General features: G+C 37.0%; 1 protein-coding gene across 6 annotated transcripts in view; it reads right to left on the bottom strand.

Moving 5' to 3' along the window:
* The window catches only part of myo18ab (myosin XVIIIA b), a 308092-nt gene that overhangs the window by 81776 nt on the left and 213925 nt on the right, over positions 1-12391 (bottom strand). For all 6 annotated transcript variants that reach the window (XM_060848332.1, XM_060848328.1, XM_060848330.1 and 3 more), the window contains 6 exons: positions 8846-8935; positions 7519-7638; positions 6356-6467; positions 4580-4707; positions 3535-3689; positions 2318-2441 (listed from right to left, as the gene is read on the bottom strand). In XM_060848332.1, coding sequence (XP_060704315.1) covers positions 2318-2441; positions 3535-3689; positions 4580-4707; positions 6356-6467; positions 7519-7638; positions 8846-8935 — 729 coding nt within the window. The remainder of the gene's footprint in view (positions 1-2317; positions 2442-3534; positions 3690-4579; positions 4708-6355; positions 6468-7518; positions 7639-8845; positions 8936-12391) is intronic.

Raw genomic sequence — 12391 nt, 5'->3', positions numbered from 1 at the left:
TGGATGAGTATATGAATAGAAAGGGCTTGGAGGGAAGTGGGCCAAGTGCTGGCAAATGGGACGAGATGAAGTTGGGCTAGCTGGTCAGCAAGAATGAGTAGGGCCAAGGGGTCTGTTTCCGTGCTGTACATCTCTATGACTCTATGACCTACATTTTACTTCAAGATCGAGGACACTAACCTGCAAGTGATTATATCTACTGGGCTTTCTCGTATATATTTAACTCTATCTAAACCTATTCAAATCACAAATCCAAGACCCAAACTGTTCAAATCATAGACAAACCCACCCCCCCCCCCCCCACAAACTGTTCAAATCCCAGATAAGCCCCCAAACAGTTACAACACGGGTAAACCCTCCTGCTTAATTTAAACCAACAACACAGAAAAAATTTATCCCGTGCAGTAATCTGTGAAAATCCGAGAGGCCAAGAACTATTTAAAGCAAAATTAATAACTTTATTTCTTAAAGTATAACAGAGAATGATTAACTTACAACTATTTACAACTCCTTCCTCTCACCTACCTTTTAATTTCTCTTCTATCATACTAGTCCGATAAAACCCCCGATAAATACCTCTCAAAAGGTACAGTCCAACCAAATCTTCATAATAATATACTTCTATTTTAATTCTTCCTGACAAAATTGACAATTTCATATTTACACACATTATACTTCATTGGCCATTTCTTTGCACATTCACTCAATTGAGCTCTCTTTTTCATAACCTCTTGTCCTTTTCACAGTTTACTTTCCTTGCTTTCTTTCTACTGCCAGCAAATTTGGCAGCCATACCTGTCCTTTCATCTAACTGATTTATAAAAGTTATCAATAGTTGAGGCCCCAGCAATGATTCCTGTAGCACACCACTTGCTGGATCATGCTAATCTGAAAAAGACCCATTTATGCCTACTCTCTACTCTGTGTTTGCCAGCTATTCTTCTATCCATACCAAAAGTTATCTCCCTGCATCATGAACGTTTATTTTCTGCAGTAACCTTTGATGTCACAACTTATCAAAGCTTTTCTGGAAATGTTCTGATGAATGAAAGATGAAAAGCTTTAATGTATTTGTTGCCTACTAAGTAATGTTCAGTGAATATTGATTTTAGTTAATTGATCACAGCAAGTCTAAAAACATAAGTCTTGTCATGCAATTCTCTGTTGGGCACATGGAAATTCATCTTTCTTTTTAAAAGATATCTTTCTTTCTGTGGATCATAGCAAAATAAAAAGTGACATTTAGTTCAGCTTCAGACAATTGCCACGTGGTAGAGTTTGTGGTGGGTTTAATGGCTCTGGACTTCATAGTGTTTAATTAGTGGATGTTTCTGGTCTTGATGACAGACCAGCAGTCTGGCAATTGAGAGCCAGTCCAGTTGCCAAGAGAAATGGTGGTACTAAGGCAAGATGGTATCATTTTGTTTTTGGATGATAGGGCTAAAGAGATTCTTGGTTGATATCAAAGAGTAACTGTGCATAAATGGGAATAAACGTCAGAGACGTTTGATTCTATTTATGATTAAACAGGAACAAACAGAATCAAGCAAGTACAGTGCAACTTAAATGTAACAATGGAGAGACCTTAGATATTAGACGTTGATTTCATTGATTATGTCAAATACTGTAGACAGTTTGAGAAGACCAAGGAAGAATAGTTTGCCTTTATTAGTCTACAGGATCTCACTTGTAATTTTGGTACTGTGGTAGGTAAGGGAGATATCCGATTGAAACGACTCAAACATGAAGTACTAATCAACAGATATGGCCCTGAAAAATACATTTATTAATTACTAGATTTTTAAAATTATACTTCATAAATAATAAAAAAACTTGAGCTTTCTTCATATGTCAACTTCTATCTTCACTCCAAGTATTTGTCCCAATTTCAGTTCTTCTCTTTGCAATATCAAGTTATCTTATCTCATTGGTTTAGAGAATTCTAAATATGATTGGCTTTTCAAACAGGTTGGACAATACTCCCAACTCTATGCTGGAAATCCCTGTTAAACCACACGCCAACAGAATTACAATTCTTGTCACAGAGACTGCAGATTTCTCAGCAAGCTTCCCTTTCTTAGATTTCAGTCCCAAGCACATAAGTTGCTGCTAATAGCTACAAACCCTGGGCTATTAAGTCTTTTTTTTTGTCACGTTAAAGTTTTTTTAAAAACCTTTTAACAGATGTAGCAATAACATTATCATCAATTATTCTGTATATTTATGTCACATCACAAATTCAAACAATATTATTTACAGCTATTGCTCAAATCTAACAAACTATTGAATTTATTTTTATTATTATGATAATACATACATCCAGTTGTTGCTTTAAGCTGAATATCTCTGCTATAAATCCATCTCTTTCTCTGCTTAGTTTCTCTTTTTGGATCTTCTCTCTCTGAGCTTCATCTGCTGCCTGTGACAACTCACTGTCAAACCTGAAGCACAAATGTTTAAACAAAAAAGGATTATGGCAACAAAAAGCACAATTTTGAACTCCCGTTGGTTACAACAAGTGTTCCATCTGGGTCATATGGCTAATATGCTATAAAAAAACTATTTTCTTCTAACATACATTGGTACTTTAGATGAGTGGGCACAACTTTGAAGCATGTGTTGATGCATGTCTGTGTGTGCGCAAAGGGAGAGACTTACAGACAGAACCTCCTTTTACAAGCCTGTAATCAAAACAACACAAGCGAGATATAATCTGATGACTCAAATTTCTTAGGATTTCACAAATGCATGATTTTATACTAGTCACTGCATTGTTTCATAAACATCATGTTCTCACAACACAAAGGTTACTTGACTGTTTTGTGAATCCACAATGTAGTTGTATAGCCCCATGTATGCAGGATTATCAAAAGGTGAAATTTCACAAGAGCAGTATTTCACCACTGAATTGGATCATTTTAAATACAAGACAAAGTCAATCTATTTTCACAGGTTCTTCTTGCCTGCGATTTTGTTCAAGTTTCAAAAATTTTAGTGAATTAAGTTCAGAAACCAGAGACAGTGAACTTGGATATTTGGAAATATTGTTTTTCTCAGAAAATTCAGAAAAGTCAGTATTGACTTCTTTCATCTGTTTCAAACTGCACCAACTGCAGCAAGGAGTCGTAACTCCTGACCAATGCAATTGTGGCAGAAGAAAGTTAACAAAATTTATTCTAGAAAAAACTACAGGATTTGGGACCTCTTGAATTTGCCTTTGAGTTAGGAGAGAGGAATTTTGTAGAGGACTGCTCGGCAGATGTCTGTGTTTATACCCATCAAGCTCATGGATACAGAAAGCAGAAAATATAATTGGGAGAAGTTTAGCAAAACATATATGGCAAGTGAATGATTTATTTTTCATTTTCAGTACATCAGCAAAAATCCAATGGTTTATATAACCTTAATATCTCTAAATCAATAGGAATAAACTGAAATTCTAACAAGATTATTACGCCGTCTATACACATTCACAAGTCAGTTTTAAAAGGGTGATGATATTCTCCCATTTTCATATCATAAGAATTGACTCACTTCCTCTGTTTCTTCTCTAATTCATGATTACGCCCTTGTTGTCCTTCAAGATGCAGCTTGGTGTCTTGCAATTCTGCTGTTAGTCGCTGAGACTTCTTCTTCAACTGCTGAACACTGCGTTGCATTTCTTCATTGTCGGCTTGCAAATCTGCAACCTGCAGGTATATGAGTAAGTTCATCTAGCTGATCATCCACTGTATCATTCCCTCTTTTCTTTATTCTACTTGACATTTACATAAGCAAGACTACACTTGACCCATTGTCTCTGAACATCAACGAGGCTTATAAGGATAGTTAAGATGTATCCTCAATGCTCTAAGATTAAGCCAAATGGGTTGGGCTGGAGAGGTCCCAGAATGGGACTAAACAGTGGATAACAGTTTCAGTGGAAGTGAGTTTAAGCTAGAGATGGAGAAGACTATGTCTCTGTGAAAAAGGAAATGTTTTGAGGATGAACAAGATTTAGGTTTGAAATTCAATTTATTAATTATGATAAACAATTAAATAAACATGAAGATTTTATATTTTATATTAAGGTAAAATAACAAAAACTGTGTAGTGAAGTGATATCTTAAGTTGAAACCAGGTTTACACAAAGTTTTGAATTAGGAAGGTGGTTAATAGGAGTTTAGACAATTAAATATTCCCATGTGTTATTTATGCTTTTAATGGCATGGGAATTCTGTGCTTACTCTACACCCATTTATTCAGCAAAATAGGGGTCATCTTCTCAACAAAAAAATTTGAAAAGAACACTCAAAAATGTAACATTATAATAAATGATTTACAGTCCCTCACTGCAAATAGAATTCTTGAAACATCGCTATTTAAATATTAACAAATTAAAATTTGGAGAAAGATATATGAATGAACATTATTTAAAAACCAGTAACCAGAAGCACTGGAGAAAAAAGTGGTGAACTGAAGCTTTTGTTCCTTCAGTCTACGATAACGAGCAGCAGTGTCTAAGGCATAGCGTCACATTAATTCAAATCTTTAACTATATAATACCGCAAAAAAAATGATAAAAGCATTGTCTTCTCACTTTTCTCTCCAGTTGTCTTTTGTTCTGTAATTCAACCTCTAGTTTATCATCAAATTCTTGATGCATTCGCTTTTTGGTGAAATCTATTTCTCTTATTGCACGCTCGTATTTCAGTCTCCATTCTCCACCTATGGAAAGTAATCAACTATAAGCTGAATTTTTGTGTCAATTAAATTTACATTTATTTTTAAACAATGACAGAAGCAGAAGAAATAATTCAAAACAGAAGCACTTTGCAAATCAAGAAACACCTTTAAAATGAAAAGATCAATTCAAGGCAGAAGAAAACCATTGCCCTGAACTGGAGGGCCGAGCACTGAAACTCAATTTTGATGAATATTCCAAACTGTTTAAAGCTCAAGAGATAACACAAGTAAAAGACAATTACTGTGAGATAGAAATATCTGAAGTAGCATTTACTCTGCTTCTTGAGCATCTGCGGTGGAAATGATTGATAAATCCAAAATTGAGCAAATCTTGCTTCCTGACTGCAATGAAACAATGCTGACACAGAAAGTCAAATCAATTTAAGGCACCATGATAGGGACATGAGGCAAGAGACACTGGCCTTGATATCAAAGATTCGCTATGAAAGACTTCAAGGATCCCAAGCAAACCTGGAGTCATTGGGAATAAGGGAGTAAACCATCTGCTGGTTGAATTTATCGCTCACACAAAGGATGATGTTAGGATTGCTGGAGGTCAATCATCTCAATCCCTGTACATCTGGATAGTGCCCAAAACCCAATCATTTTCAGCTGCTTCATCAATGACATTCCCTCATCATACGGTCAGAACTGGGGATCTTGGTAGATGGTTGTGCTATTTGCGATTCCACAAATATTGAGGCAGCTGGTCTCAGTTTGGTACAAGATTGAGACAACTTCCCAATTTGGGCTAATAAGCAACTATTAACCTTCATGCCATGTAAGTGGTGGGCAGTGACTAACCCAAACCAGAGAGAATCTAACCATCTCCAATTGATATCCAGTGTCATTACTATTACTGATCACCCACTAACATTATTCCCATGGTTACTACTGACCAGAAATTGATCAGGGCCTGCCATACAAATACAGTGGCTACAAAAGCAGACAGAAGAAAGGAATTCTGCTGTCAGCAACTCACCTCCTGTCTCCCCATTGCCTTTCTACAAAGCACAAATCAGGAGTGCAAAGGAATACTTTCCACTTGCCTAGATGAATGTAGCTGCAACAACACTCAAGAACTTCAATGTCACCTAGGACAAAGCATTCCTTTCGAGCAGCAGCCCACCACCACTTACAATCTGCACTCCCATCTCCATGATATACGGTGGAAGGAATATGTAATATCTACACAACATATTCCACAACTCAAAGCTCCTTTGACAGCATCTTCAAAACCTGTGACCTCTTATCACCTAGAAGGACAAGGGCAGCTGTGCATAGGACACCAGCACAAGCAAGTACCTTCTAACCCACACAGCATCCTGACTTGTAATTATATTACCATTCCTTCACTGTCACCTGGTCAAAACCTTGAAACTCATTCTGAACAGCACTGGAGTGTACGCATATGCTAAGACTGCAACAATTCAAGATGACAGCTCATCATCTTCGCAAAGGGAACTATAGATGGAAAATAAATGTAGACTTGGCCATCAACACTCATATCCAAGTATAAAATATTAAAGAAAATAAGAAGTTTGAGAGAAGCATAACTGCCTGCAATGGAATAGCTGGGATAAACATATACAGCACAAAATTGGTTACGTATCAAAACAGTGTAACTAACCAGACTCATCATCATCCAGATCTCCATTTAAATCTGCTGCTTTGATAAGCCGAGCTTCCATAACTTCCATTTCCATTGACTCCATTTGCTTCTTCATTCCATCATATTTGACCTGAAACACAAGATGATTACAATAATACTCAACAATTCTCAAAATTTTAATTTTTTAAATTACTGGCATTGCTTCACAAACTTATATATTAACATCTTAACATTTTCCTTAGAGCAGAGGAAAACAAGTGCAGCCTATCTTGTCTCTCTATTGCTAGATCGCTCCAGCCCAGGAAATGTTATGGATACTCTCTTCTGACCCTTCCAATGTATCCTTGGTCCAATATTTTAAAAAATATTTTCCTGGCTTCAAACCTTTCCATGACTTCATACGAAGGGAATTAACCACTTAGATCATTGGTCATATCGTTTAAACAGATGAAGGAAAAGGCTTGAAGCTTCAGAGCACCATAAATGCAAGCTTGAAATGCTTTGACCAAACGGTCTGTTTTTATGCTTTTTATGAAACTGAGCCGAACCAGATTCATCAACATCTAAGCTTACATTTAGCAATACGGCCTCGATTAGCAAATATTCCCATCTGATCTCTATAATATTCTTCAGCCCTCCAAGATTTTGATGTTCCTCTAATTCAGCTCCCTTGCATATCTTGGATGCTAGCTCCATCAATATTGGCAGCTGTGCCTCAAGTTGCATGAGGCGGCAAAGGCCTAGTGGTATTACCATTGGTCTGTTAATCTAGAGATCCAGATAATATTCTGGAGACCTGGGTTCGAATCTCACCGTGGCAGATGGTGGAACTTGAATTCAAGATATTTATTGAATTCAAGAGTCTAATGATAACCATGAATCCACTGTTGATTGTCAGGAAAAATTCATCTGGTTCACTAATGTCCTTTAGGGATGGAAGCTGCCATCCTTACCTGGCTTGGCCAACATGTGACTCCAGAGCCACAGCAATGTGGTTATTCTTTACTGCCCTTTGGACAATTAGAGATGAGCAATAAATGCTGTCCTAGACAGTAACACCTTCATCTTATGATTGATCTTTTTGAAAAAACAAGGTAAAAGCCCTAGAATTTCCCTTACAAATCAAAAATATCGTATTGTAATGCCTGGCAAAGTTTCAACATTATAGGAAGTGAACCCACCTGCAACTCCTTCATTTCTTTCTCTAATCGAAGCCTTTCTGCAGTTTCTGTCTCGAGAAGTTGAGTTGCTGATTCACCAGTGTTTCTCTCATCTGTTAATTCTGATGTCAGGTCTCCTAGCTGTTATTGAAACAAAACAGGATATTATGGATATTAATCTACAGATGCAATACGTGTGAACTATTGTTTAAAATGCTCAAATTTAGAAAAATGATCTTAGATTTGAACTGATGTGCATTAACTTCAACGTATAGCCCAGGAACAGATGCCAACCTTTTTTTTTAATGACTATGATTCATTGGTCTGAATTTAGTAGCTGTAGCAGTGGTCTCATCCAATAAGAGAAAGCCACTGGAAAATCCAATGGCTTTTCTAACAAATGCTGGAAACCTCTACAAAACGAAGTGGCAAATCAAGGATACCGTTGTCCATCCCTGGGGTTCCCAAGCCTATGGAGGAATGGTGGCCACTGTTGGGACTGCAAGAGATCCAGATAATAAGCTCTGCTGAATATCCACAGGAGAGGCAGGTAGGGGAGCTCAATGGACTATCCAGACAGGCACCAGTTAGGGTGGGTACATTGTTCTTGCTCAGGAAGGGCACAGGACACAATAATCAATTAGGAGATTCCCACTCAACCTGGACGCAAATTGTCAGGGTATACCTGATGGCCCATTGGCATGAACGTCCTATGCTGCTGACATCAGTCACTTAGGAGCTTCAATTGACCTAGGAGTGGGAAGGCTGACCTCCAACTTCTGAGCCCTCAACTATATTAGAGAAGTTGCGAAGCCAATGAGCTCTCAAGGGGCGCATTCCTTTCTGCTCATATGTTACAGATATCACCCCAAAGCAAGTTAAACATTATATTTCAAACAGTTACTAGCCGATTAGAATTTGTAGTTATTCACTAAGAATGCATAAAATTACATTTTAACCATTTACATATTGCAACTGTGTGATCATGTGGAGAATTCAAGTCATTTTCATTTTGATTTTTAACTGGACTTAAAATTATTACTAAATTAGAATATCCAGCCTTACTATCATGGATGCAAGTACAAAGTAGATTAGAGTTATTAATTTTAAACTCTATTTTGCTTAATTTTATGTCAATTACCACTTCTGAATATTTATTACACTGTTCTCTCATTTATTTTAAAGTGTAATGATGGTTTTCAATTGGAAACATAACCCATAAGAAATTTTAATTCCATATATTATTTACTGCTCTGAATCAAATGAAATATGCTGGCAATTCCAAAATATTAATTGTTGCACAGGCTGAAATAACAAATATACAGAAAGTTCACAACTACTATCTTACCCTGCTTTCTAAGCGATCACTGGTTAACCGTAGCTCATTACGCTCCTTTTCAACTCTTTCTATTTTGCTTCGTAGCTGCTGAATTTCCTCCTAATACAGTGAAACATATTTTCCAGTTATCGCTTATGCAATGACTGACAACTTTAACCTCAACTTTTAATAGTTTAAGATCAGTTTAATAGATTTTATTTTACTACATTGAGAATAAGTTGTTTTACTGGGTTGAAACTACAGTATATTTAAATGTTTTACATTTCTCATCTTCTCAAAACTGAATGGATAGTATTTCTTACAAAATCATTTATATTACAGAAACACTTTCAGACATGAAAATTTAAGGTAAACCATGAAAACATTGATAATGCTCAAATAAAACCTGCATCAGTCACTTTTTAAAGATGATATCTTGATAACATTCCTTCTACACAAAAGTATAATTATAACGTTGAAATCTACATTGACATAAATCAGTTTATTTTCACAGGTTTATATGTTGAGAGATATTGACTGCAAACCATTACATTTGTCATTATTACTCCACCGAGGTAGAAACAATGACTGCAGATGCTGGAAACTAGATTCTGGATTAGTGGTGCTGGAAGAGCACAGCAGTTCAGGCAGCATCCAAAGTGCAGCGAAATCGATGTTTCGGGCAAAAGCCCTTCATCAGGAATAAAGGCAGTGAGCCTGAAGTGTGGAGAGATAAGCAGCTTATCTCTCCACACTTCAGGCTCACTGCCTTTATTCCTGGTGAAGGGCTTTTGCCTGAAATGTCGATTTCGCTGCACTTTGGATGTTGCCTGAACTGCTGTGCTCTTCCAGCACCACTAATCCAATTACTCCACCGAGTTTGACTGCAACTTAAGGACTTAGTACAGATGCAGAATAAGATGAAAGCCTTAAAATTTGTGAGTTTGCCATGGCTTCGCCATAGTCACTATCCTGAGCCTCACACCCAGCAAAAACAACTGAAGAAACCTTGAGCTGAAGTATACCAGACATTGGCTAGGTGTCAATTTTGGAAGTTTCATGAAGAGCTTCCCCCCATAAGCCTTAGTTTTCTCATGCTACCCTCCTAAATTGCCCTCATTACTATGTAACACAGCCCTCTGACATCCCACTTGTCACTTTCTCCCAGTTGCCACAGGCAGAAGCACTGGCCAACGATGGGACCACACATGATTCCTATTGCTGACACCATCTTTATAGCCTAGCCATGTGCCCAGTCAATTGTTAGTGACCACACAGTTCCTGCTAAGTGACCTGGACATGTCAAACAGAAGGAAACTGGCACATCACTTTGCTGACAGGGACCTGGAGGTTCTGGTGATGGCAGTCATGTTGAGGAATGGGCAATTGTTAGCAATTCATGTCAGTAATGTTCAGTGTCTGGGAAAGTTGGAAACTGCTTATTAATAAGGTAAGATGTTAGAATAATGAAGATGTTAATTAATGTAAAAAAGCCTCTTGTCACTTACTAGTGGGAATCATTCAACACTTGGATGGAAAAACAGAACTTTTTGTTCTTAACTTCAAAAATCTTCTTACTGGCACGAATCTCCTTCCCAACAATCCCACTATGGTTTTCTTATCCTTCTTGCCATACCAACAGTGTTTTGTCCGGAAACATTCAATCCCACAGAATTTGGTAAGAACCTCACCTTTTCTACCCCAATAGCACTATCAGAAATCCCTTAAAAAATAAGCTTTTCTCAACAAGGTGTTACTGTATTGTTAACAGCAACGTGAGTAATTAGATTAGATTACTTACAGTGTGGAAACAGGCCCTTCAGCCCAACAAGTCCACACCGATCCGCCGAAGCGTAACGCACCCAGACCCATTCTCCTACATTTACCCCTTCACCTAACACTATGGGCAATTTAGCCTGGCCAATTCACTTAACCTGCACAGTTTTGGATTGTGGGAGGAAACCGGAACACCCAGAGGAAACCCATGGAGACACAGGGAGAACGTGCAAACTACACACAGAGTGGAGCCTGAGGCGGGAATTGAACCTGGGTCTCTGGCGCTGTGAAGCAGCAGTGCTAACCACTGTGTCACCATGCCGCCCACTAATAAGTTGTGCTATATAACAGATGTGACACTCAACGTAGCACTGATAATTTTTTTCTAATGTGTGTAATTATTAAACTTTGTAAACTATATTTAATTACATATTTACTTTTAAATGTTTATTCATGATGTTTCAGTTTCTATCTTGATTCTGTGCATATTTTCCAATCATTATTTCACTCTTCAAGGATTTAAAAACATTGGATTGATCAATATTTTATTATTTCCTGGTTTGTAGCTCATGGAAAATCTTTTAATCAATTGAACTTTTAAACAAATTGATGACATTATTCCTCATGTTTGCATATGCTGAAAATAGCCCAATGCTAGGAATTCTGATTGAGAAATAGTACAAATAGTATCTCAAGAGAGACGAGATTTTTGCCACTGAGATTGCCAAATCTTGCAGTGCAGCTTTCTTCAAGGCCGACATAAATGGTGGACCAATAATGATTTGTTATTTTATATTAACATGAAATCTCAACCTTGCTAAGGATCAGATGTCTTCAACACAAGTATTGGCATGGTTCAGCATACTGCTATGCTTTGACATTCTGACTTAGTTACTTACAGCTATGCTCCTGAGGGGACTTTTGGCCTTCTCTGAAAAGTTTTAAGTAAATATTTTTAACAAAACAGGGTAAGTTTTGAACAAACAACTCGAGATGGCATGATATTGGCCAATCATGGAGCAATCTGGTCAGGGCAAAATTATCAAATGCAAGTTTAAATTTCCTGCATAAATATGGCAAATGTCTATATAGGGACTTGCACAGCATCAGGTGGTGCATCAGAGGTGCAAATTTAGGCAGAAATCCAGGCCATTAATTATAATTCCAAATAAATGAAACTTTTAATGAAATTTCAAATCATAGCTAAAATATTGTTATATTTTCATAGATAGACATTAATTCTAACAAATACATTGAATGAGTACAACTTTTCCCATACAGTTTATTTTAAATGGACTGTTGAGAAAATAATGTTAATAAAATATAAGATTTTAATATTAACTTCAAAGACTTGAAACCATAATATATAATTTCTCATTACTTCCATTAATCCACCTTGTCAGAAGCTTGACTATGATGCATATCACAAAGAATGCAAATTTAATTGCTAACAGTCGAAGTCATAAGATAATATACTTGGCCTCGATGCCCATGGATGGCAGGAAGAGGGTGTGGAAATAAGAATGATAGACAAAATTCACTGACCTCTGATTACGGGTGGGGAAGTAAGGATGATCGTGAATTTTGTCTAACATCTATACTTGCAGTCACCACACAATGTCAGATGTACAAGGAAGGAGACAGAGAACATACACACAGACACACACACATATATATATGAGGACAGATATGGAATTACACATATCCATACAAACACCAAGTGATTTTACATCAAATGGAATTAGGCACTATTGTGACCAAAATGTCCACATTTCACTGTCCAGTAGTTATAATTTTGAA

This window comes from Hemiscyllium ocellatum, chromosome 31 (genome assembly GCF_020745735.1).
Source record: "Hemiscyllium ocellatum isolate sHemOce1 chromosome 31, sHemOce1.pat.X.cur, whole genome shotgun sequence".
Lineage (NCBI taxonomy): Eukaryota > Metazoa > Chordata > Chondrichthyes > Orectolobiformes > Hemiscylliidae > Hemiscyllium > Hemiscyllium ocellatum.
This window is presented reverse-complemented; position numbering and strand designations above follow the sequence as displayed.